This window comes from Loxodonta africana, chromosome 21, assembly GCF_030014295.1.
Source record: "Loxodonta africana isolate mLoxAfr1 chromosome 21, mLoxAfr1.hap2, whole genome shotgun sequence".
Classification (NCBI taxonomy): Eukaryota; Metazoa; Chordata; class Mammalia; order Proboscidea; family Elephantidae; genus Loxodonta; species Loxodonta africana.
In genome coordinates, this window is record NC_087362.1 from 43,727,041 (window position 1) to 43,754,022 (window position 26,982).

General features: G+C 41.7%; 1 protein-coding gene across 2 annotated transcripts in view; it reads left to right on the forward strand.

Moving 5' to 3' along the window:
- Positions 1 to 382: 382 nt before the first annotated feature.
- Positions 383 to 26,982, forward strand: part of PDPR (pyruvate dehydrogenase phosphatase regulatory subunit) — a 40,398-nt gene continuing 13,798 nt past the window's right edge. The window contains exons 1-14 of one of the 2 annotated variants that reach the window (XM_023556682.2): positions 383 to 770; positions 8,101 to 8,386; positions 9,916 to 10,049; positions 15,912 to 15,993; positions 16,091 to 16,254; positions 16,985 to 17,106; positions 17,829 to 17,946; positions 18,687 to 18,836; positions 19,843 to 20,035; positions 20,859 to 20,983; positions 22,894 to 23,049; positions 23,273 to 23,406; positions 23,783 to 23,931; positions 26,594 to 26,706. In XM_023556682.2, coding sequence (XP_023412450.1) covers positions 8,163 to 8,386; positions 9,916 to 10,049; positions 15,912 to 15,993; positions 16,091 to 16,254; positions 16,985 to 17,106; positions 17,829 to 17,946; positions 18,687 to 18,836; positions 19,843 to 20,035; positions 20,859 to 20,983; positions 22,894 to 23,049; positions 23,273 to 23,406; positions 23,783 to 23,931; positions 26,594 to 26,706 — 1,864 coding nt within the window. In that variant the 5' untranslated portion in view covers positions 383 to 770; positions 8,101 to 8,162. The remainder of the gene's footprint in view (positions 771 to 8,100; positions 8,387 to 9,915; positions 10,050 to 15,911; positions 15,994 to 16,090; positions 16,255 to 16,984; positions 17,107 to 17,828; positions 17,947 to 18,686; positions 18,837 to 19,842; positions 20,036 to 20,858; positions 20,984 to 22,893; positions 23,050 to 23,272; positions 23,407 to 23,782; positions 23,932 to 26,593; positions 26,707 to 26,982) is intronic. The other variant, XM_003417079.4, reaches the window with a different exon arrangement.

Genomic DNA, 26,982 nt, shown 5'->3' on the forward strand with positions numbered 1-26,982 from the left:
TCGCACAGGAAGGCTCAGAGCGAATTCCGAGAACAGCACACCTGCCGTCCTAGAGGCCCCTGGTTCCGGCCGGGACTGGAATGTGGCTATGGGCTGCGGACTCACACGGCGAAGGGCCAGGCACCAGGCCTGGAAGGTAAAGAGAACACCAGGCTCCGAAGGCGCCAGCGGAGCCTGCCACCCACCTACGACGTCCAACTTGCAGAAATTAACGCTGGTCCGAGGCCTAAGTCCTATAAAACGGCCTTGAGAACGACTCCCCCACCTCACCCCCATTTTGGTAGGGGCAACACGGCCTCGGGCTGGCGCCTCGCGAGACCCAAACAAGCCCACGTGCAGGGGGCGGGCCGCCGCGGGAACGTAACGCCGCGCTCGCGCGCGACTGCGGTCACGCACGGGCCGTACCCTTGCTGGGGGCCGTAAAGCGCGGAAGGTCGCGGACTCCTGCTTCCCCGGAACTTTATATTCCCTCCGCCCCACCCCCGTTCCCATCCCTGTCCCCCGCTTCTGACCCCAGCGGCCGTTGTTGTTGCCTCTCCTCCGCGAGGGTGTTGCTGAGCGCGGAGCCCTTGGCGGGGGAGGGCCGTGAGGTAAGGAGACAACCGCAGGGACAGCCGGGCTCGGGTCCCCGAGGTCCGGACAACACAGCCATAGACAGTGCCCCCAGGTCTGAAGCAGACAGAACGGAATCGTCTGGACCCGGGCGGGCCGACTCCTGACAACCTGAACGGGTTTTCCCGAAATTACAAGGCCGAACCACCGTGAGGCGGGTAACTGCAGGGAGCACCCTGGGCGAGACCAAAGCGGAAGGGGGGAACGCCGGGAGTCCCGGGCGTTAAGGCCTGCTCGGACCGGGGGTCGGAGGGGCCCTGGGTCTGCCAGCCGGCTCTTCTAGGCGTCCACAGCGCAGCCTGAATGCCCAGGGCTGCCGGGGTGACCTCGCTTCAGCCTCCCCCTCGAGCCTGCACACACTTGCAGTGCCCTGTCAAGTCAGGCTTGGTCTGGCCAGGTCATCCTTCTCTGCAGGTGGAATTTTTTTCCCCCGCCTTGAAAGGTGCTGTCCACTGTGCCGCTGTCCACTAGTAAGACTGCTACAGAGCCCGGCAGAAGTTGCCTTAAAGAGTCTAGGCCAGGGTAATAAGCTTTCTTAATGTTTGACGCCCTTGGGACTGATGTGTGTGATACTAAAATTTGAATCAGGAATCTGTAAGTCCATTTCACCCACGCATGAAAGCAGGTTGCGAGCATTGGTGATAGGGTGGGGATGGGGTTGGGGGGCTGGGAGCAGGGAGCCTGGGCTAAAGGGTGCACTTTCCCGATGGTGGGGATTTTTACTAATTTCTTAGACTTGTCTGATCACATAGTACACTTGTTGGAAAATATAACACCCTGGACCAGTGGAATCAGAATCCTCAGAGGTGGAGCTTGGAAATCTGTTTTGGTTTTTTGGTGGTTTTGTTTGTCTTTTAAAAACAAGTGCTTCTTGTGGTTCTTATGCTGAAGCAACTGTGGGAAATGTGTGAGTCCATCTATACTCACCCCGTCTTCCCTGTGACCAGCAGGCCACTTGTATGCAGTGTTGTGACCATACAGCAGGACAGCTGGGAAACAGTTGAGAGTTGTCACCTTGCTCTTGTTGGTTTAAGCAAATTTGAGCAGAACCGGCCCCAGTCTTAAGATTGCTTAGCTGAAGTTATTCTTCATAGAGAAAATAATACAATTGTCTTTAGAACTTTTTTTGAAGTATCATTTGTTTTAAACCAAGTAATAACGCTTTATTTTTTTGTTTGACATTTTCAGTTTCTCCCTCCTTTGTTGTCAAGCTGGGCTTTGATTTTGCAGTCAGAAGTGCTTGAATAGACTGGTGCTTTTTCTTTCTTTCGTTGTTTACATCCACTTTAAATCCTTCTTTTCTTCCGGCCCCACCAGTTCACTGACTCTTTTGAAGGTCGAGATGAGCACAAGGTCAAAATCCTCTCTTCAGGTCTTATCATCTTGGGCTTTTAACATTGTTTATTGTTCCCCCTGGAAACGTACCTGTTACTGTTTCTTCCAGAGCTTTGAACCTGTAGTCATGGCCAATGAAGCAAAACAAACAAATCTGAACTTTTTAAGTTTGGGTGATCCAGAACCATAACCGGAATGGGAACAATTATGGATCAAAGCCCTGGAATTGGAGACTGAGAAGAGGCATTGTTAGCCCAGGAGCCTGATGAGTGAGACTAGATTATTGCCAGGAGTGAGAAGAGCGACACATATTCACATTGGCCCAGTCAGCCGCCATCTTTGAGCGGGGCACCACTGTTTCCAACTCTTTGCAAATGCATAAAATCCATTGGGGGAAGAGATTTGGTTGCTGTGCAATGGGGATGTTGCCCTTGTTTTCTAAGAGAAAGATTAAGTTTCTAGCAGGACTTATAACCTGTAATTTTTCCCATTCTGGTTATGATTCTGGTTCACCCACATTTTAAAAATTCAGGTTTGTTCTGATGTCACTTCCTCGGCCACAATTGAACCGAGAAAAACCAGTTCAAAGCTGTGGTTTCTTCTGCCACCTTTACAGTTCCGTTTCTCCTATTGGGGGCGTGTTTACGGTTCTGTCCTTGCAGCTGCTCTGACTTTATTTGAAAGGTAGCATGGAGTTATATTAAATGGCAGAGCCTAGCACCAGGCTGGCAGGGTTGAGTTCTGGCCCTGCTGCTTACCAGTATTGTAGGACCTTGGACAAGTCACACCACTTCTCTGTGCCTCAGTTTCCTCATCTGTAAAATAGAAATGATAGTATCAGCCTCATGGAGTTGTGAAGATTAAATTAGTTGTATACCTAAGGCATTTTTTGGCACATTGTAACTACCTGTAAAGATACTAGCTTTTTTTTTTTTTTTTTTTAAATCCATGTATTCAAGTACCCGATCAAATACAGGGACTTAGCCTTGAGATCTCAGAGTCATCATTGATTTTTTTCCCATTTCCTTTGTTCTTTGTTCTCATTAATTCACCAACAGATATTTCCTGGGTGCTTACACTGGGTGCTAGGAAAATCGTGAACAAGTTGTAATGAGTTCCTGCTCTCAGAGAGTTCCATTATAATAGGGGAATGATAACTACTGCTTATTGAAACTTCTCAGATGCCAATTACCATGTTCTTCCTGCATTTAGTCTTTGCAGCAACCATGTGAGGTAGGTATTGCTAGCCCGTGTTCTTGATGAGGAGCCTGAAACACTGTTTGAGTAACTTGATTGATCATACAGCTACAGCTAATGAAAGGTGGGGCAATTTTCAAACCCCGGTCTGTCTATCTCCAAAGCCTATGTTTCCAACTGGGTTGCTGTGTTGCCTCCCTGATTGGTAAACAGGTGGTTATGTAGTGTGGTTAGTTCTGTGCTAGGAGAAGTACAGGGTATTGTAGGAGAACACAGAAGAGTCACCTCACCAACTGTTGGGAAAGGTGGTTAGATAAGATACCAGATAGGCTGAGACCTGAGGGAATTACTCTTATTTGGAGAGAGCTGTGGTAGGAACTGCCAGTTACAGAGAACAGTATATCCAAATCCTGGAGGAGAAAAAGGGTCCATTCCTGACATGTCTGGAGAATTGCAAGTAGTTCAATCTGTTACAACTAGAGCGTAAGAGGTGGGGAGAAAAGGAAAATGAGACCAGAGATCAGAAATGAGCCAGACTGTGAAGGACCTTGCATTTCATAATAAAGAGTTTGGACTTTTCCCTGAGGGCATCAGAAAGTCATTGAAGGGTTTTAAGCAGGTGTGTGAAATAAGATTTTCATTTTAGAAGACTCCCTTGGACTCCTGTTTAGAGAATGATGTGTATGTGTGTGCACGCATGTGCAGGTTAGAGACCAGAAGCCCTGTCAGGAAGCTTCTGCCGTAATCTGAGTGAGAAATGATGGTGGCTTGGACACAGGCAATGGAGTGGAGATGGAGAGAAATAGATGCATCTAAGAGGGATTTAGAATGTGAAATTGTTAGGTCTTGATGACTGACTGGAATGGGAAGATGGGAGAAAGGGAGGAATCCAAGATAACACTCAGTATTCTAGTAGACAGAATCACAGTAGGACACAGGAAGTGGACCCATTTGGAGACTGAAGAAGATGGGTTTGCATTTTGGATGTACTCAGTTTTACCTATGAGAATCCAAGTGGAGATGGCCATTCTGTAGCTAGATATACAGATCTGAAGCTCAGCATTGGTGTGGGATGAGCCATCAGTCATGGCAGAGAATGAAATCACCCAGAAAGTGTGAACAAAAAAGAAGGCCTCAGACAGAACCCCAAGGGACATGGATACATAATGGATGAGCAGAGGAGAGAAGTCCAGAGAGAATTCAGCAAAGAGGTAACCAGGGAAGTAGGGATCAAAAATCAAAAAACAAGGGTAGAGTTGCACAGCTGATTATTGTAATTGCTATCAATAAGTTGTATACCTATAAAAAGTAAAACTGGGAAAAGTTGTGTGATAGCAATGACCAAAAAAAAAGAAAAAAGGCAGCTGCTGAGGCTGCTTATGTACAACCAAACACCTCATGGGGTTTGGTTCCTTGGTTTGGAGGTTTAGGGTCATGGTTTTATGGCACATTCCATTAATTGGCCGAATAACACGTTAGTGCTTCTATTCTACCTCCTAGTGCATTGCATAGTGCCTGGCATCTTAAAAGCTTACAAGTGGCCATCCAAAGCACAACAATTGGTCTTGACTCACCTGGAGCAACAGAAGAAGAAGGAGAGTCAGAAATAGGAGGAGGATATGGAATGTATGACTAATTACCACCATGAATAACTGCCTTATTTGCCACGAGACCAGTAGAACTGGATAGTGCCTGGCTACCATTTTTTAACATTTTGATCAAAGATTCCATAGGAGAATCCTGATCAAAGGGGAAAATGCAGAACAGAATTTTAAATTCTCGTGGACTCTAGACTTTCTGGAGCCTTGGAGGGTGGATGAACCCCTGAAACTATTGCCCTGAAATAATCTTAAACCTTAAACCAAAAATGCCCCCTAAAAAAGTCATCTTAAAACCAAACAATAGTTCAGCTTAACTAGTAAAAAAATCCGCCTTAAGCATTGTGCTCTTTTAAGAACTATGTGGGATCAAATTGACAACAGCAACTCTAAAAGTTAGATAGGAACCTAGAGGGCAGTAAGTTTATGTTAATGAGGGAGGAACAACAATTTAAAAAGAGGTGAGAATGGTTGCACAATTTGAAGAATGTAATCAGTGTCACTAAATTGTACGTGTAGAAACTGTTGAATTGGTGTATGCTTTGCTGTGTGTATTGTCAACAACAAAATAAAATTTAGGAAAAAAATCAACAGACAAGGAACAAGAATGTCAAGTAGGAAGGAGTTATCAAAGGTTATTAACTGCTGCTGAGAGGTCAAGGGAGATGGTGCCGGCAAAGTCTCCCTGGAAACAAGCAGCATAGCATTCTTGGCTAGAGTGACATTAGTGGCATGGTGGTGCAAAACCCAACTGCTGTTGGCTCAGGAGAGAGTAGGATGGAGAAAAATTGAAAAGCAGAAAATAACCCTTTCAATATATTTATCAAGTGAAAAAGGGAAGTTGTGAAGTATCTGTTTAGGGTAAATTTTTGTTTGAAAAACCTGCTGGTAATCAAAGGTAGAAGATGAGAACTTAAGACAAGGGTGGTGGCAGACAAGATGGCAGCACATTACTGCAAAAGTAAAATTCTGGAAAGATGTATTTAACACCGGTATTGGTTATCTTTGTGTGGTGGGAAATCTTAATTTCCTCCTATAGTTGAGTTTTTTGTAAAGACTATAATTTTTATAGTTTAGGATTTTAAAATTAAAATGGCTATCTGAAGAAAGTTTTAGAGCTTTTATTTCTTAAATCAGCTGGGAGGAACTCGAGCATGTTAAAATGCTGATGAGAAAGAGCCAAAAGGAGGGAAAACATGTAGGTACAAGAAAGAATATAATTGGTGAAGCTAGGTTCAAAAGAAGCAAGGAGGAAATGGGACCCGGGGTACTTGTGGAGGATAAACTTTTGATCAGATGAAGTAAGGAATGGTTTCAAATGCAAGCAGGTTTGTAGGCAGAGTATGAAGGATAAGATGAGATAGGAGACAGGCTATCTAGAATGAGGGAAGAGAGGAGGGGGGGTAGAAGGTTGAGAGAGAGCAGTGTTATGGGCCCCGAACCTGAATATAGACAGATACACCCTCTGATTTTCTTTAATAACAGTAGCCTGAAGCTAGGTGTGGGTGGTCGGCTAGCCTAAGCTACAAAGGACCAGGGCTTTTTTCAAGTATGACCGAGTGGTAATGGTTCAGAAGCAAGGAGGATGCTGACCCTTGCCTCTTGATAGTGAGGTCTCTGGAACAAGGGTGAAAAAAGAGAGCGATTGGGTCAGGGGAGAGAAATTGGCCACATGGAGATGAGACTACAGAAAGGACTGGCTGTGTAATGGAACTTACATTTTGAGGCGGAGTTTACCGGGATGTGAGGAGGGGTGCCATAAGTCCTGCTTTCTGTATGACCCCTTCCTTGATGATCCTTGTTTTATTTATTGTCTCAGAAATATGTGCTTTGTTGTATCTTGTGACTTCCCTATCTCATGTGTGAGCGATAAGCCGAACGTGAATAATTTTCTTCTCCTATACTTAAAAATCTCCAGCACACCCCATGTTGAAATGGGAGGCATGTAATACTTCACCTAGCTTTGGTTTTCATCTATTCTTACCTTCCCAAGGACCTCATTCTTTGAGTTTTCCTCTCTCCTCTATCATCAGTCTTTTTCCCTTTCACTGGATCATTCCCACCAGCCATCAAATGTTCCTAATCTTTCCCTTCTTTAAAAACAAACCGCTTTGCTTCATTGCATTTTCTTCTTTCACGTCTGTCCCATTTTTTTGCTTCCCTTCGGAGTAAAATGTTATTGAGCTGTCTCTGCTCCCTCATCTCCTATTTATTCTGCAATTTGCTCTATTCTGTTGTTTTATCCCTACCACTCCCCTGAAAATGTTCTCTCCAAGGTCACCAAGGATCTCTATGTCATCAGATCTTTGAAGACACTTGGTCATCTTGCTTGACCTCTCAGCACCCTCTGTAATTAATCTCTTCTTAAAACACTTGTCTCTCTTGGCTTCTGCAACACACGTCTGCTGGCTTTCTTTCTGCCTTACTAGCCACTCCTCTGTCTCTTTAACCAATTCTTTATCTGAATGCTCTCTGTGGGACTGCCACAGCATCCAGCCCTTATCTCTAGTCCCTTCTTTCTCTTCACAATCTATAAATGCTGGGGAGCCTCAGAGTCTTGTTTTCTCTAACTCAAGGGCTTTAAATATTGTACATAGGCTAATCTCCCAACCTTCCTGCCCACATTTCAGGCTTGTACACCCAACTGCTGCCTGCCGTTTCCACTTGAATTCCTAATGGGTATCTCACACATTCTGTGTGTAAGAATGGAGTGTTTGACTCTATACGCACACACCCTTTCACACTTGCTCCTTCCTGCTTTTCCTCTCTGTTCCTAGTCTTTCACACTGTGGTAAATGGTACCACCTTCTACCCAATCCCTTATTTCTCCCATCTTTAACATTCACTTGGAAGGAAGTCCTGTCATTTCTGCCTCCTATCCAGACATTTCTCTGTCTCACTGCTGCCCTCCTTGTCTGAGCCATCATGCGGTCCCCCTTGGATGACTGCAGTAGCTTCCCAACTCATCTCTCCACTCCTCTCATGTGACAGTCCACTCTCCACAAGGAGCCATGTCAGACTATTTCATTTCCCTGCTTTATCACCAGTTCCTTGTGATTGATTACCTGGTTTCTGCCTGCCTCTCCAGTGTCGTCGTAGCTCCTTGCCTCCTCACTCACCATGCTGTGAACACATGGGTCTCCTTTCTGTCTTGGATCCATCAAAGCCTTTCTCATCTGGGGACCTTTGCACATGCTCATCCCTCTGTCTGGAACACTCACAGAGCTGGTTCCTTGTCTAGATCTTAGTATGTCCTCAGATGTTTGTTGAATGAATGATTGCTTTATTACATCCTTTGGTCATTAATCCTGTGCACTGGGTTAAATGGAATTAAATATGTCTGGTTTTCTCTTTCTAGTTTGAATTCTTGAGCTCTTCCTAGCTGAATGAGAGCACACCTCCCAGTTGCTGACAGACGTGATGTTTTACCGGCTGCTCTCAATTGTCCGACAGCAAAGAGCGAGCCCAGGATGGCAGAACTGGCCCTCAGCAAGAAGTAGCACGTCAGCTGCTGAGGCCCATTCCATTGCCCTGCCCACCCAGGCACAGGTGGTCATCTGTGGCGGTGGGATCATGGGCACCTCTGTGGCCTATCACCTCTCCAAGCTGGGGTGGAATAATATTGTCCTTTTGGAACAGGGCAGGTAAGGATCAAACCGGACAGGACTTGTGGCTCTGCTCACTAATTGTAGAGCATTTCCTTGTTTCCTGTTTCAGTAATATTGTCCCAGCAGCAGCTCATCTCGAGGTTGCTGCATATTATGAGAAGAGTCTCAGAAGGACGACATCTTCTGTACTTTTCTTAGTCATGCCTAATAACACTCCTGCTTTGTAATCTCTAAAGAGGTGGCAGATTTCAACAAGACGAATATCTTAGAAGGCTCTACTGGCTTCAGGTTCACAGCACATCCTAATCTTACTCCCTCTTTGTGGTGTAGCCAGTCAGGCAGCAACATAAATCGTTATTGCTCAAGAGCTCCTTCTATGACCCAAAATGAAATTGGCTCCATTCTGCCTATATTTTCTTTTTTTTTTAATTTAAAAAATTTTTTATTTTAGAATAGTTACAGATTTACCAAAAAATTGTAAAGGTGGTACAGTGTTTCCACGTGCCCCACACCATTTCCCTTATTGTTATCTCACATGAATACGGTACATTTGTTATACTTAATGAACTGATATTGTTAGATTATTATTAACTGAAGGTCATAATTTATTCAGATTCCCTCAGTTCCGCTTCCTGGCTTTCCTTGTCTCCTCCTCGGCCTGGCCTGGTCCACTCTACACTCTCACCAAATAACCTTCTTGCCCCACAGGACCAACTTCACTAAAGATTGTTCACCCTTGCCAAAACTTTTCTATGCCCAGCTTAGCACAAGATCTCTGTCATCTCAGAAAAAAAAAATCTCTAACACACATGCCATAGCCTCTAGGTGCTGTTATTTCCTTGCCCTAGTGGTTCTTCTACCGAAGCACCTTACTCTGCCAGTTCTCAAAAAAAAGGAAACTGCACTGCAAATATCAATATCTCCTATACCAAAACCCATTGCTGTCAAGTCAATTCCAACTCAGAGCAACCCTATAAGACAGAGTAGAAGAGCCCCATAGGGTTCCCAAGACTGTGAATATTTGTAGAAGCAGACCACCACATCTTTCTCTTGCAGAGTGACTGGTGGATTCCAACCACTGACCTTACAGTTAGTAGCTGAGTGCTTAACCGCTGCACCAGCAGGGCTTCTATATAAAACTATAAATTTCCCTCTCTAGTGGCAACCAGTGTTAAGTTTCTTCTGTGTCATTCCACGTACGTTCTGTGCGTACATAAGGAAATACATGTATGTAGGTATGTCTATGTGTGTATGAGTTTTCATTTATTTTTTCCCCTTTTTATACGAACGGTAGGATACCCTAAACATTGTTCCTCACCTTGCATTTTTCAGCATGATTGTTCCATATTGGTGCATTAAAAGCTTTTTCATTTTTTTTCCTACGTTGCATAATATTTTATTGTATAGGTGAACTCCAAATTTTTTAATTAGTCCCGTGTTAACGGGCATTTGGGGTATTGCCAGTTTTTTGATATTACAAAGAATGCTACAGTGAAGAACCTTGTACGTGTTGCATTTCACAGATATGTGAATCTACACAATAGTATTTTGTATCTATTCTGCAGGCTGGCTGCTGGCTCTACAAGGTTCTGTGCTGGCATCCTGAGCACTGCCAGACACTTGACCATCGAGCAGAAGATGGCAGACTATTCAAACAAACTCTATCATCAGTTAGAGCAAGAAACAGGGATCCAAACAGGTAAGCATAATCTGTCATTTATTGATCTGCCTGTCCCCCAGATGTCTACTCACTACTGTATTTGGTCCTATAGGATTGCTATGAGTCGGAATCAACTCAGTGGCAACGGGTTTGGTTGGTTTTGCTATTTGGTCCTGTACCAGGTTTGCCTGGTGATTTGATAACTAAGACGGGTTTTAGTCCAGTCTCTGCCATTTAGGTAAGGTATTACCTTTGGCAAGTCACTGAGATTGTTGAGTGTTGTTCAGTTTTCCTATGTATAAAATGAGGGGATTCAATATCCAAGAGCTTTTTCAGATCTTAACATTCTTATCATGACGCGAAAGTTTTCCTGGACCATTTCCTATATATTTCATTCATTTAAGTATATTAAGTGGCAATACTTAACTCCTAAACAAAGAAAAGGAGAAAACTTAACCTTAGGTGCTTAACAGTGAAATCATGGTTAGACCCACTGAACTTCACCAGTCACTATTAAGTATATTTCTGGCTGTAAAGCATAAACATAGATTTTCTCTTGTCTGTGTAATTGTGTAATTAGGGGGGAAAAGGACACAGAATTATAAGCCAAATAGTACTGGAAAAAGTAGGAAGTGTTCCAAGAATAGGGATACTGATCTACACTGTGATCCCATATAATAACAAGGTAGAAAGGGCACCTGTCAGTTTATTGTAATGGAATAGATTAGCCAGAAGTCTCTGGAGTAGGGCTGACAGCCCAGAGTCGAACCTAGTCTCTTGGGTGATGAAACCACACTTATTGTAATGAGAGGGTAGTGAGGCCCAGTCATGAAGTGCAGAGCATTTACGTGTGTAAGGGTTGTTCTTTTGAAGAATGCATAATTCAAATAACAAATAATTCAGGACTAATGCTGACAAAGGATGATGGCTCTTTCTATTTACCAACTAAAGTGGCTCTGCTGTGTGGTCATCATGTAAGCATAGTCTACAGTTTACTTGGCTAGCTAACTTAGAAATTCTGTGACACTGGCAAATGTTTAATTCAGGGAGGTGGGATTTGAATTATTTTAAATTTTGATCATAAAATAAGGTCTTATAACACATTTCTGTGTCACAGAATTCATAGTGTTATTAAGTGTCACCATATTTGTAAATCGTAAACTGAGTCAAACTGTCTAGTTACTGAGATTTTATGGATATGGAAGTGGAGAGAGAAAATGTCAGGAGAGGAACTATAGGCAGAGAAGGAAAAGACTGTTTTGTTTGGGACTATGATAAGGCAAGCTAACCTGTTAGGGCAAAAATTTTGCAACCTAGGTACCTTTCTTGCCTCACCCCAGCCTAGGCCTCCGGGTGAGCCCCATTATGTCATTGAACTTGGCCAGGCTTCCTTTTGAGAGGCAAGGGCTCTCAAGTGGAATATTGTAAAAGTAGTTCCTGCTGCACAGTCTCCTGCTTTTACCAGTGTAAACAGCCTGCTACATGCAGAACAGGTGAGAAACAGTCCCTTTTGGTTGGATTCAATTTGATGGCAACAAGCACTTAGATCGATTATTGACCAGGGATTGAGTCAGAAGAGAGTTCACATAATATGCCCAGAGATGGAGCTGCTCATTCGTGGTCCAGAGGGCCTTCCTTTGTAGTTATAAAGGGCCTTCCTTTATAGTTCAGTTACAGTTACTGTAGTTCTGCTGAGTCCTGCATCACTACGCTGGTTAGGATCCAAAGGAATCAGGGTCGTAGGCTTCTTTTCTGTAAGGTAAATCAGCATAGCTTTAGTTCTAGAACCCTTTATTTGGCCTGACTTCTTTTTGTTGCTTACAAGGCAGTAGTGGTGGTGGTAACAAGCAAATCAGGAAAAGAAGCATCTACTTTTTCAGGCAAAAGTTTGAAGGAATAACTGCAGTGAACCCTATGGTGTTGGGCTGAAATTGAAGGCATTAGTATGAAATCACAGTTTTTACTGAGAGAATGAGAGTGAGTGTGTGTGTGTGTGTGTGCGCGCGCGCGCGCGCACACCTAGAAGAAATGCTCCTTCCCATCTCTTAGTTTCAAAAGACATTCTCATCTAAAAGGAATCACAACTTCTGGAAGAAATGGCTGATTCCTGGCTGGGGCTGGGAAAGTACAGTTTAGTGAGCCTGGAACATCTTTTTATGCTAGAAAGTAAGGTAGTGTGCTCCAAGAATCATGAACATATCAAAAGGACATAGGAGCCATTTGAAGGAAATCTCACTGGCCAAATCTGGGATAATTTGAGAAAAAAATAAATGAGAACAATGGATTATAGTCCATTGTATAAAATAGGAATCTGTGAGTCCATACTGATAAAATAAATAAATGAGGAAGAAGGGACTGAGCCATGCCAGCATAAATATACAGGGATGATGGAATTAGAAAATCACCATTTGGCCTCCGTCATAGTGATTATGATTTCAGGCACGAATCACCAGTAGATGCTGTTACTACCAGGTGGAAGTCTGAAGAGGAAACAGGATATTTACCTCCCCACAAATTACTTATCAATTACAAAGGAAAAGTAGTGACTTTGCGATGGAGAAGTCGGGCAGACACGACCTTGACCAAGTAGTCACTGTCACTACTAGTGGGAAAAACCATTGTGATGATGCATTGAGAAGGAAACATCCTTTGTGGGATATTCCTGCAAAAAACATGTAACCTGAATCTAATTGTGAGGAAACATCAGACTTAAAAAACATGCAGAGATTCCACAAAATACTTGGCCTATACTCTTTAAAAATGTCAAAGTCAAGAAAGATTAAGCAGCTGTTAGAGAGACATGACAACTAAATGCTGTGCCTGACTGTATTGGATCACAGGCTGAGGGGAAAGCAAAAAGGACACCATTAAGACAATTAATTAGATTAGTGGATTAGCTAGTATGGTATCAGTGTTAAATTTCCTGATTTTGGTAATTGTACTATGATTCTGTATGAAAATGTTTTTGTTCTTGGGAAGTGCACACTGAAGTATTTAGGAATAGAGGCACAGTGTCTACAGCTCCCTCTCAAATAGCTCATGTGTCTCTGTGTGTGTGTGTGTGTGTGTATGTAGGTATAGATGGGAAAGAGAATGAGAGAGTATGAATGGCACAGCAAATAGGGAAAAATACAAACAATTGATGAATCTGGGTAAGGGATGTCCAGAGTGCTTTGTCTTAGTCTTCCAATTTTTCTCTAAGTTTGAAATTATAACCAAAAGTTACCACCCTCCCCCTCAAAAAAATCATCTAGGAACTTTTTTAAAGTGCCGATGCAGGAGCTCCACCTGCAGAGATTTTGGTTCTGTGTACTGGTCTGGGGTAGGGCCTTGGGCATGGGTAATTTTTGCAGCTTCTCAATTAATGTGTAGCCAGGCTTGACAACCACTACAGGTTGGAATCACCTGTGTCTGGGTCTTACCCCTGACAACTGAATCAGAATCTCTGGGGCTGAGGCCCAGGAATAGGTAGTTTTTCAGAACTTTGCAGGTGATTCTCATGTGCAGCCAGGATTGAGAACCACTGATTTACATAAAAGCTGAAATTCACCTGACAAGTTATAGTTTCTTCTTTCCTAACTTGCCAAATACATTGGTGTATGTTTTCAAATTTGATAATACCTGCCTCCCTGCTTCTTTCAAGGTGTCCAAATCCTTCCCATCTTTAAATATCCTGATACATCAACACTTCACAAAGTGTTGATTCCAGACCATTCAACCTACATGGATCTCATCTTTCATCAAACTTTTGTGTTATTTTTGTCAGTACTGTTTATTTAGCAATAAGAGTTTGGTAAAAGTGTATCATAGGCTGCTTTCCAAGTCAACAAGTATAAGTCTGTTTCATTGGTTAAAACTGTGGAGTACTGTTCCATGGTGTGTGCATATGGTAATTTCTCTATCCATTTCTCCATTGCCTAGTATGTGTATAAATTTCCTTTTTTTTTTTTTCCACCATTATAAATGATTTGGTTAAGATTTTTGTCTGTATATCTTCATTTTTTCATGCTATTTCTAAAGGATAAATTCGTAGAAGAGGGGGATAGTTAGGGCAAAGGACAGGCATATTTTAAACTTTGATAGATGTGGCCAGATCCTGCAGCAGGGCTGTACTCTCTCACCAACAGTGTATGAGAGTACTTCTTTCTTCACAGTCTTCTCAACGTTGAATATTATTGTAATTTTTGCCAATCTGAGAACTGGAGAAAAATTATCAGATTCGAGTTTACATTTCTTACAATTAATCATTTCATAGGTTTATTGGCTATTTGTTTCTTTTTTGAATTGCTTTTTAATATTGTATGTTTACTTTTGTTTATTGATTTTAAGAGTTCTATTTTGTGGCTATTAACCTTTGACAAAGTAAATTGTATGCCAGAATTGCTCTAGTTCAAACTTTAAAAGCCCCCTGTGAAGAAATAGAATTTTAATCTTGTTAATGGGTGACATGTTAAATTTGTTATGATACATAGTTCTGTTTTGAAGGAACACGATTTAATATTATATTGTTTTTGTTAATTATTGTCAATCTAGTTATGACTCTCTGGAGACCCCATGTATGTCAGAGTAGAACTGTGCTCCATAGGGTTTTCAAGGCTGTGACCTATTGGAAGCAGATCACCAGGGCTGTCTTCAAAGGCAACTTTCCCAACAACCTTTTGGCTGGTAGTCAGGAGCTTACCTGTTTGCCCCACCCAGAGACTCCTTAATATAGACTAACATGACGTATTGTATAGGTGCAGATACAGTGGCATTCTCCTATTTGTAACCTTTGGTATGGAGTAGAAAATAGCTGCTGAATTTTTTGTCTGTCTTGGGGTAAAATTCAGGGTGTGATTGGCCCACCAAATCTCGAGCCAAGATCACTGCATAGCCTGGTAATCTATTTTTTAAAACCAAGCTGTGAAATTCCAGTTCTCCAACCATGTCCTGTCAGTGAAGGGCATACTTATTTGAGGATTTCAAGAGAAATTAAGAAAATATTTAAATTATCCTGGCTTTACTTCCTTTTTTTAAAGACTGGATTGATTCAACTTTTTCTCTATAAGAACTAAGAGTCATTGCATTTTCAGAGAATGGTCATTGACCCAAGTATAATAATGGTTGTGTCAGGACTGTTGATTGCAAACAACAGAAATCGATTCTGGCTAACAGGCAGAAAGGAGTTTGTTGGAAGGTCACGGGCCTGTGGAATTGGGTCAGGAATGAAAGGAATCATGGAGGACAAGATGTGGGGACCCCATAGCATGCAGTTCTTCAGCTAGAACAGGAACATTCTGGCCAAAACGCTGCCCCAGAGACAAGTGACCTCCAGACATTGACCTATTTGCACAAGACCCAGTGTTCCAGGAGGATCCGATTGTCTGAGCCTAGGTCACATGCGCACTGTTTGTACTGGGGGAAGAGAGGGGAAGATCAGCGCCCACTGATCCCCTGGTGGCTGATAGTGTGAGTGACCTTCGTCAAGGATTATATTCCTGCCAAGACTAGGAGGAGAAAAAGAATTGTCTAAAGGAGTGAAGAATAGGAATGAATTCCAAGTAGCATTTCCCAACCCCACCTCACCGCCAAATAGATTTTTTTAATAATGGTATCTTTATTTAAAAAAAAAAAAAAAAAGCTTTTATATACATTAGTATCTAATGTGATCCTCGCACAACTCTGAGCCGAGAATGTTTGAATAGAGAATGGAACCTTGGTTAAAAAAAAAAAAAAATTGCATGTGATATACTTTTAGTTTTCACTAGGATCTCAAAGGAAGCTAATTTGCTTGCCAAGGGATGTTAAGTGGCAGCCCCAGGACTTGTCACAGGTCTTCTAACTTATAGCCTAGTACACTTCCCATCTTACCAATCCACATTGGACTTGGTCTGTCTCAGTTTGGGCTGATTTTTCATACAGGTTACGTGAGGACAGGCTCCATCTCTCTAGCCCAAACTCAGGACCGGCTGATCTCCCTGAAGCGCATCAACTCGAGGCTAAAGTACGTATGAGACCAGAAGTCCCACCTGACTCTACTGTCAAACCGACCTCTGCCCAGGGGCCAGCAAGCGTCATTGTCCCTTTATGTTCTGTGGCAGTGTTATGGGCATCCCCTCTGAGATCATCTCCCCCAAGAAAGTGGCTGAACTTCACCCTCTCCTCAATGTGCACGACCTGGTGGGGGCCATGCATGTCCCTGAGGATGCAGTTGTGTCCTCTGCTGATGTGGCTCTTGCTCTGGCAAGTGCTGCCTCCCAAAATGGTAAGAGGGTTTTCTAGGGCGTTCTTTGGTGGATTAGGAAGGAAGAGATTGTCTAAGAAAGTGTCTCACAATAAGCAATGACACCAACTTGACTTCGGAAAAATTAATTCTCATTAGTGTATTCAGCTTCCACTTTCAAACACTGGATGTTACACGTTTTTTTAGGGGGAGGTCCCGTAATATTTGTTAATAAGTGGTTTTCCTCAGGCCCACATTTTTCTTACTAAAGTTCCAAGAAACTGCTTTTAGTACTGATTAGTGTCCTTCAGACTGAAGGGGATATTTTTTTCCTCACAGAACTTGACAAGCTCCAAGGTTAGAACACACCTTGGGGACTTAATCCACAGCTGAAATCATGTCCCGGTGTTGAAATAAATGAGGGAATGATGTCACAACGTCCAAGGTGTTACATACTTTGGATGAACTGGTTTAGGATGTGGGTAGATGAGGATTTAAGATGCCACATTTGGACTTTCTTTCCTCTGCCTCTTTTATGATTTCTGGAATTTAATTATTCTGTACTAAAGTCATTTTTTAAATTGCCTGCCATTTTTAATCTTGGGAAGGGCCCATTTACACAGTCTCAAGGATGTGGTTCCTAGGGCTTTTTTTTTTTAAATAGGGCATTGACCTTGGTTTTTCACAATGTCTTATGGGTTGAGAATCTGCTGCAAATGCCTTATTCTGGAATATCAGATGATGCATCACCTCTTTCTTTACCTTGGAGCAGGTGTTCAGATCTACGACCGGACAACTGTTCTTCATGTAAGAGTCAAAAAAGATCAAATTGCTGGCGTGGAGACAGATAAAGGGCAGATTGACTGCCAGTATTTTGTCAACTGTGCTGGTCAGGTAGGTTAGTTACAACGCAGGGTTGCTGACTTTCTTGTTTAAATTTTGTCTGTAGGATTTTTTGGTGTAGAGAAATAAGATTAATACTGTGTCTGACTAAATAGTCCTCAGGGACTACACTTTTCTCTTTTTAACTGAAAAACTCAGAATTCCTGTACTCTAAATAAGAAACCTATACTTATTTCCTAAAATAGAAGTATCTGTGGAAAAAAAAAAAAAGCATCCTTTTTCACCCACGGTTACTTGGTGCTGTCCTGGTTAGGAAGGCCAGGAAACAGTCAGGCATTGGTGTTGGGTCTTTCTGCGGTGTTATGTTTCATTCTACAACTTAGCAAATAAACTGTTAGGCTATTTCATTGTGTCAGGAGCATGGATTCTACCTGGGAAATACTTTTGCCATGTGAAGTGCATTTAACAATTCGCATTTGGGGTCTGTAATTAAGGCCAGGCATTTTGTTAAAAGGGCCTCATTTGGTCCCCTTGAGCTCCCTTTACTAGCTGGTAAAATCTATATTCCTTCGATCTAAAAGTAGTTTTTATGGTTTAAAATGGATAGTGTTGCTCCCCATCGAAATTATTGACCTAAAGCAGACTTCCCACACTTGACGTTGTAGCAAGAGCACATACAAGCCACTTGAAATTAAACCTTTTTCAAGAGGCTGAACTTGCTCATTTGTATTTCTGTTCCTCTTCCCACCACAAATAAATCTGTCCATTTGTAGTGGGCATACGAGCTGGGTCTGTCCAACGAGGAGCCGGTTAGTATCCCGTTACATGCCTGTGAACACTTCTACCTTCTGACTCGCCCCTTGGAGACCCCTCTGCAGAGCAACACACCAAGTGAGGACTTGCACTTTTTTTTAATCTTGTTTACTTGCCAGTATTCTGTCCTCTCAAAAGGAAGACTTTCTGCTAAGGACAGGCTGTACCCAAAAAGTCTTTTCTGGAGCATGTTACAGGGAGGTGGACCCAATTCTAACTTTTCTTTAATAACTCTTTATGAAAGGATGGCCAAAACGGGCATTCCACTTAAGCCTTTTTTTTTTTTCCTGCGAGCTAATTTTACTCCCAAGCAGAGGTCATTGAGAATGTTTGGATAGGAAACGTAACCTTGAGTTTTGGGCTTGAATGCTAAAAATTGTGGAAGTGTCATAGGTAATGTATAAACTGATGTGGTTGAGTGATTCCAAGTGCTGTAGAAAAGAGTTTTGATATCATTTTGGAGGGCAGAATCCCTAGAATGGGCTCTCAATCCACCTTTCCTGTTAGACTTTCTCTTGGCACAGTGACGGTTACATAGTTTGGTTGTGAGAACTTGTCAAACCTTCTTGGTAACTGATAGGGTTAGGGATAATCTAATCAGTCTCCACTGTAAATCTGAGAAAGAGAATCTTCCCCCATGCCCTCGAAAGGTATTTTAAAGCTAATGAATGTCTGTGTTTATTGGATGTGCTCTCATTAATAAAGCCATTAATGGATGCTTTTTGCTTTGTTTCTTTTCTGTCAATTTAGAAAGCTGGCTTGCCTCTAAACCCTCATGTTTCTCTTCTACTCCACACTCCCTTATTTCTTTTTCTCAGCTATTGTGGATGCAGACGGGAGGATTTATATTCGGAACTGGCAGGGTGGCATCTTGTCTGGGGGCTTTGAGAAGAACCCAAAACCGATTTTCACTGAGGGCAAGAACCAGCTGGAGATTCAGAACCTACAGGAAGACTGGGATCACTTTGGTATGTGAGCTAGATTATAACAATGCCTTATATTTGTGTAGGTTTTTTATTTTCAAAGCATTTTGAAGACTAGGTGGTTACAGGGGACATTCTGTAGTGGTTAGTTGCCCGGTCCAAGGATGGAGTTACTGGTTAGTAGCAGATTCAGGGGACTAAAATCTAGGTTGACCGACTCCTGGTTTATTTTTCTTTTCACGTAAAATTATTGCTGAGGTTTTAGGCTGGACAGAGACCTTCTTTTGGTAGCACTTTACATAAAATTGAAGAGGTTTTTTAGAAAGCAGAATTGTTTTGTTAATTTGGTCTTTTACTCTTATTTTTTGTGAGCTTAATTTTATTTGCTGAATAGTTAATATAGTCACATGATTCCAGATTCAAAAGATAAGAGTCTGTAATGAAAATTTTCCCTACTACTTGTCGTGGACTTTTTTTTTTCCCTTAATAAACTTGTCTTTATGAAAAATTTCAAACTTTTAAAAGGAATAGAATAGTATAAAGAAGCCCTCCATGTACCCCCCCCCATGCACCCCCCAGCCAGCTTTGGCAGATGTGAACTCATCTGATTCCATTTATTACCACTGTCCCACTGGATTCTTCCCAGGTGATGGACTTCCTTTAAAACAGTGTAAGGGTCTCTCTTTCACACCTGTTCCAACTTGGGAAAATATCACCTTTTATTTGCAGCCTCTCTGGGTGCTACTTAAGAGTTTATCCACATGTACTGACCCCTTAGATATTATTATCTATAGCTGTATGTATTATTTGCTAGCCTGTGGCTCCTCGCTTTTGTAAGGAATATCTTTGTTTCTCAGTCTTCATGCCATTTTGCAAGTGTGTTCTGTAATTTCACCAAAGTTTCTGCTTTCTGAGAAATGGCCTAGTTGGCTTTTCTTAGAAATCTCTTCCAAGAGATAATCTGAAAGGAGAGGGTGTATACAAAAGTATAAGGGTTTGAAAGTCTTTGAATTCCCTGAAGGTAAGGACTCGGTTTGTTTTTATTGCCCAGAGCCCCTGTTGAGTTCCCTCCTGCGTAGGATGCCTGAACTTGAGGCTTTGGAGATCATGAAGTTGGTCAATTGCCCCGAGACCTTCACGCCAGACATGAGGTGCATCATGGGCGAGTCTCCCACAGTTCAGGGCTACTTCGTCCTGGCAGGAATGAACTCTGCTGGCCTGTCATTTGGCGGAGGAGCTGGCAAGTAAGTCTTTCTCATTAGAGTCAGCTATGACCATATGTCAGCTTCCTGGGCTTGTTCTCTTCTAGGATTACTTATTCATGTTGTTGTAATGTATTTAATCTATTATGTTAATACTAAGGTGCATGGAATTTGAGAGTTGTCACCTTCAAAGTAAGCACCACAAAGGCTCTCCTCGTATTCCAGAAATGTTGTCATTGTGCAAAACGTTTTTGGAACTCCTTGTTTAGAGTTAGTCATAGGGCTTGTGGAATGTTCTTTTTTGTACTTTTCAGTCATAACAAATGTTAGTCCTTTGAGTATACATTTGAGTTTGGTGATCAGCCTGGGTAATGCAAATTTTTATTTAAAAAGTAGGTACTAATATAAATTAATGGGGTCAGTTTTCTTGAGGGACTTACAGATGGTGCTGAAAACACGTACAGAAGAAGAGTTACCAAAAATGCTTGGAACAAAGGAGACGTGGTCAAATAACTGTATAACCTCCCAGGGTGGCTGTTTTACAGAAATAACCCACTGGATGTAAAAATTGGAATATGTTTATGTGAATTTTAGTCTTATTTCTTCATAGATGTGGCATATGTCTTAAGCACTTTCTAGGGAATCTTATCATTAGAAATAAAATCCTCATAGTGGTCTTGTAAGAGCAGTAGATTGATCCTTAATTGTTTTTTCAAGAAAAGTTAATAGCCTAGAATTGCTCAACTGGTTATTCTGTGACAAGATAGGAGCTTTTGATTCTGTTGGTTCTTGATGCCTAGTCCAGTGCTTTTAACTTCTTGAATATCACTTCTGAGGCCCAACAACTTTTCTGCCTTCTAAACAGATTCCTCGCTGAATGGATGGTATATGGTTATCCCTCAGAAAATGTCTGGGAGTTGGACTTGAAACGTTTTGGAGCCCTCCAGAGCAGCCGCACCTTTCTGCGTCACCGGGTCATGGAAGTCATGCGTAAGTGAAGCTTTATCCCATTGGCAACGAGGTGCGGGCGTCTTTCAGAAGGGCAGACTTTTCTCAGCTCTTTAATAACTTCACTGAGTTTGACTTCAGATGTTTGACTGTTTCAGGCCTTCTGGAAACAGGAAAGTAGAACAGGATTTACAAGAAGTAATTCCTGAATATTCCCAGTACTGCCTCCTTCCAACTTTGCCTTGAAAATCCTTTCTCACTCCTTGCTTGGTCTTTGAGATTATTGCTCCCTTTCCAAGCAAAGAATTTGCCAAGTTGTTTTCAAAGTTTAAGGCTTCTCTAATGACTTTTGTCTCTACTACATGATAGGAGACCACTTCTCATGTAAATACAAGCCATACATTTCTGCTCTCTTTCCCCTTGCTTTTGGCTCCCTCCAACTTTGAAGGATGGGCCTCTTCATTTAAATTTTTTTCTGCCTTCTCTTTGATTTATTTTCCACTAAGCCCTTAGAGACAGCTTTTGCATCAGGAGTTGAACCAAATCATGTGGGTTCTAACAAGTTGCAATTTTATTTCCCTCTACTGAGGAACTGTTCCCAGACTTTGCCAGATATTTCTAAATATTTAGGACACATTTATGCTCAGAACTAAATTTTTACATTGGCTGTGGCCACCATTCTTAGTTAAGAATGAACTGTTGGCTTAGTAGCTAGACAGTATTCACAGTGAGACCTTTGAGTAGTCTTTAGTACCTGAGTACTCACTTTTGGCCTTTGGCAGAGAACTTAACAACCAGTGGGAGATGAAGGACCTAGAGGCAGTATGTATCCCTGTTAACCAAAAAAACGAAACCCATTGCCGTCAAGTTGATCTGACTCATAGCAACCCTCCAGGACAGAGTAGAACTGCCTCGTAGGGTTTCCAAGGAGCGCCTGGTGGATTCGTAGCACTTAACCACTATGCCATTAGGGTTGCCGTGTCCTTTATTTTTAGCGAATATTTTGGTTAAACCGTTGAACTGGTATAAGTCTAAATGTCCGTATTGATAATTACTTCAGAATCTGCAAATCATAATTGAATTTGAACTTCTCCTTGGTGATATGACAGTTTGGAGTAGCCTTCTCTGATTCTCATAAGACAGAAATTGCAGACATCATAGAAAATGGGGAAGGGAAAAGTAGAGCCTAAACTACCAGAGGAGAGACACAGAGTCTCACAGTACAAGGAAACCCGAGTGGTGGCTTCCTTCTCCCCAGGCAACCACCCTCCACCCAGCCATGTGTACCTTTTGTTTGGAATGGTGTGAGGTCAGATCTTCTCTTTGACAGGGACTAGAGGTCACACTCTTTCTGGCTGTTTTTACTGACTGCTGTTACAGATTGGACATTAGGAAAAATGAATTCTGACCCTTGCTTTGTAATGTGAATAATGTCACTGAGACAATACTATGTAACCTCTCAGATTTCAGAGCTACCAAATCAAGGTATGATATGTGCACTTTCACTCCAGAAACAGGGTAAGTATTAGAGAGGAAATGCCTGTAACAGGTCTGAGATCCCAATAACACAGGCATTATAAAGAAGCAAGTGCCATTTTTTCACACTGTGTAACTGCCTGTGTCCCACCTTCATCTCTGCTATGGAGTTTAGGGCATTTTAGAACTATGACGTTTCTCCCACTGTTTCTACCTACTAATTTGGAAGTATAATTGTCCATGGAGACCTAGAGATGTTATGTGACTCATGGCTATGTAATTTGTGAAGGGATAATACCAGCTCTTGCAGTATTACCTTTCTTCTGGAACATGTGTGTTAAATACTTGGTAATATTTAGCATATTAGGCCACAGTAGGCTGGAAAGTAGGAGCAACTCCAGAGTCTAGTGTATATTGGGTATTCAGCTCTAGCCTCTGTGGCTTGGGCTTTGATAGGCTATTCTTATTTGTTCTAGCTCTGCTGTATGATCTGAAGGTTCCCCGTTGGGACTTCCAGACTGGGAGGCAGCTACGAACATCTCCTCTCTATGACCGGTTGGATGCACAAGGAGCTCGATGGATGGAGAAACATGGATTTGAAAGGCCAAAGTACTTTGTTCCACCAGATAAAGGTAAGAAGTCATATTCTCGTTTTCGGTTTGGGATTTTTTTGTTTTGTTTTGTTTTGTTTTTGTCCTGAGAGTTAGTATAACTTATTTTAAAATGTATATATCTGGACTGTGTTCCTAGACGAATAACTAATAAAAACCTTTTACACTATAGTAAACTATACAAGAGAGTCCCAACTGTAAATCCCCTCCTTTTCTTTCTACCTTTCATTTTTCTGTTCCGTAGACCTCCTGGCATTGGAACAGAGCAAGACCTTTTATAAGCCAGATTGGTTTGACATTGTGGAGTCTGAAGTCAAGTGCTGTAAGGAGGCCGTGTGTGTCATTGACATGTCCTCTTTTACGAAGTTTGAGATAACAGTAAGTATTTGGGAGCCAAAATAACAGATTAGGGAGCTTTTCCTGTTTATTGAATGCCTCCTGTTTCCTATCTGTCACTTCAAAACTAATTCAGTAAGAACTCTGGACTATTTTAGTATTTCATCTGTAGCATAACATTTTTCTGAATTTTAAACTGTTTGTTTCTGGTTCTTAATTTGCTTAAAGAGGCCCATTTATCATAGAATCCGTAGCTAACTTTCCCTCGAGCTTCCTGCAGTAGAGTAAATCTGCAGACGTTGTTGCATGGGAACTGGCTAATTGAATTTTCTCAGTAAGTTTCATTGCTCTTCAGGTTGTGTTACCCAGCCAGATGCTATTATACTCACTCTCTCTGCTTCATTCCCTAACCCTACAGTCCACCGGGGATCAGGCATTAGAAATTCTACAGTACCTCTCCTCCAATGACATTGACGTGCCAGTGGGCCACATCGTACATACCGGCATGCTCAATGAAAGCGGAGGGTATGAGAATGACTGCAGCATAGCACGACTGAACAAGCGCAGGTGAGCTTAGCTACCACCCTGCTGTACTCCTTCCAGCACACTGTTTCCCTAAGGGCACTCTAGCAGAGCAGAGACCCTAAATCATTTTTCCAGGAAATCATAGCTAGACTGAGGACAAAAAAAATTTTTTAATTGCATTAATTCCCATCTAGTTCATTAGCAGCACAACATAAAAATAAATTCAAAAAACTCACCAGGTTATGTAAAACTCAGTATAGAAGAATTAGGAGTCCTACCAGCAAAAGATGCCATATCTTATGCTAATAAGTCTGTAAAAGTTTTTGGCACTATCAGGAAGCTAGAAACTTCTGTTTTGTCATTATGTGATAAATCCTAGAATGGTGCTCCTGGCCCTCCTTGGAACCTAAGGGATCATTTGCCAGTATTCTGTGCATTGCTTCAAAACTAGATGAGAAGCCACGTATCTGTGGTCAGTGGATTTTTGGCAAGGATGGGGAAATAGTCTCTTCAATAAATGGTTTTGGGTAAATTGGATTTCCACACGTGGAAAAATAAAACAGGATCCATGCCTAACACTGTACACAAAAACAAATTCAAAATGGATTAAAGGCCTGAATGGGAAAACTTAAAAGTGAGACCTCATAAAAATTAAAAACTTCTATTTATCAAAAGACTTTACCAAAATGATACTGGTGAGGAGTGAGCTTCTTGGCTCAAGTTGACACATGAAATTATGTGGGCAGCTCCTGTCTGGAGGCAAGATTAGAAGCCAGAGGGGGACAGGAGCTAGTTGAAGAGACACGGGGAATACAGGTTGGAGAGGAGGAGTGTGCTGTCTTACTAGGGGGAGAGCAGCTAGGAGAACATAGCAAGGTGTGTTTAAGTTTTTGTATGAGAGACTGACTTGTAAACTTTAAATAAAAAATTAAAAAAAGACTTTACCAAAAAAGTGAAAAGGCAAGCTTTCAGTATAGCCAGTAAGGATCTTACTACCAGAATATATATAAAACTTCATCTTAGCAACAAAAAGACAACCCAGTCATAAAATGAGCAAAGAACTTGAATAGACATTTCACCAAAGAGGACATTCAAATGGCTACCAAACACATGAAAAGATGCTCAGTGTCGTTAGCCATCAGAGAGATGCAAATTAAAACCACGATGAGATACCATTTCACTCTCACACTCCCACTAAGATGGCTAAGATTAAAAAAACAAAATAACAAATGTTGGTAAGGGTATGAGGAAATGGGAACCCTTATCCATTGTTGGTGGAAATGCAAAATGGTACAGCCATTGTGGAAAACAGCGTGGTGGTTCCTGAAAAAAAACAAAAGTTGAACTACCATGTGACTCAGGAATTCCACTCCTAGGTTTATACCCAAAAGACTTGAAAGCAGAAACTCAAACAGATACTTGTATACCAGTGTTCATTGCAGCACTATTAACAACCTATTGCCCGTCAACAGATCAATGGATAAACAAAATGTAGAATATACATATAACAGAATGCTACTCAGCCAGTAAGAGAAATGAAGTCTTGATACATGCTACAATATGGATGGAGCTTGAAGACATTATGCTAAGTGAAAAAAGTTAATTACAAAAGCCTAATATTGTGCGACTCATATAAAAAGACTAGAACAGGCACATGTATAGAGACTGAAGATTATTAGTGGTTACCAGGGGTGGGAGGGAGGAGGAAAGGGGACGTTATTGCTTACGGAATACTGAGTTTCAGTTTGCAGTGATGTAAAACTAACATCGATAAGGATAAGGTTGTACAGCCAGTTAATGTAATTGCTATCAATAAGTTGTACATCTGTAACAAGTTGAATTAGCAAAAGTTGTGTGATAGATATAACAACAACAAAAAGAGTAGCTGCTGAGGCTGCATATGTACAACTGAACACCTCATGGGATTTAGTTCCTTGGTTTGGAGGTTTAGGGTCATGGTTTCATGAGACATCACAGTTAATTGGCCTAATAACGTGTTGGGTGCTTCTGTTCTATGCCCTAGTTCTTGTTGTCTATTCACCTAGAGCAACAGAGGAAGAAAAGTCAGGAATAGAAGAAGGAAACTGAATACGTAGCTAACTGCCTCCATGAACAACTACCTCCTTTGCCATGAGGCAAGAAGAGCTCAGTGGTGCCCAGCTACCATTAGTAAACATATTGATCAAATTTCTGTGGAAGAATCATGATCAAAAAGGAGAAAATGCAGAACAGAATTCAAAATTCTCATGGATTCCAGAATTTCTGGAGCCTTAAAGGCTGATGACCCACTGAAACTATAGCCCTGAGATAATCTTTAAACCTTATTCAAAAATATCCCCTGAAGTCTCCTTAAAACCAAATAGTTTAGCTTAACAAGTAAAGAATATCTGTCTTGAGCAGTGTGCTCTTTTGAGATCTAGCTATATGGGATCAAATTGACAACATCGAAAGATTAGATTGGAACCCTAGGGGGCAGTGAGTTTATGTTAACGAGGGAGGAACAACTCAGAAAAGGAAGGTGAGAATGGTTGTGTAACTCAAAGAATGTAATCAACATCACTGAATTGTACTCGTAGAAATTTCTTCATTGGTGTATGTCCTGCCGTGTATATCCTCAACAGGAAAAAAATTATTTTGTGAAAACATAATTGCTGCTTGAATTTTTTGCTACCTGGTTTTGATTACTCTTGGATCTCGCTTTCAGTTTCTTCATGATTTCTCCAACTGACCAGCAGGTCCACTGTTGGTCCTGGCTTAAGAAGCACATGCCAAAAGATAGCAACCTGCTTTTGGAGGACGTCAGCTGGAAATACACTGGTAAGGGGCCTCTGGGGCCAGCTGAGCAAGGAAAGGCCAGTAGTTCCAGATTTATCTTCGACATTTGCCTTCTTTATATTTGACAGTCAAACAGGAATATCAAAATTAGTGTGGAAGAGGCTTTCTGGTCATAGAAAATTAATCTGTAAGACTTCTTCCTTTTTTTATAAATGAGGTATGAAATGAGTTAGTATTTCTATTTTGCTCACTTTTATATCCCCTACAGCTAGCATTTAGGAGCTCAAATATTTGTTGAATGAATGACTAAAGAAAAAT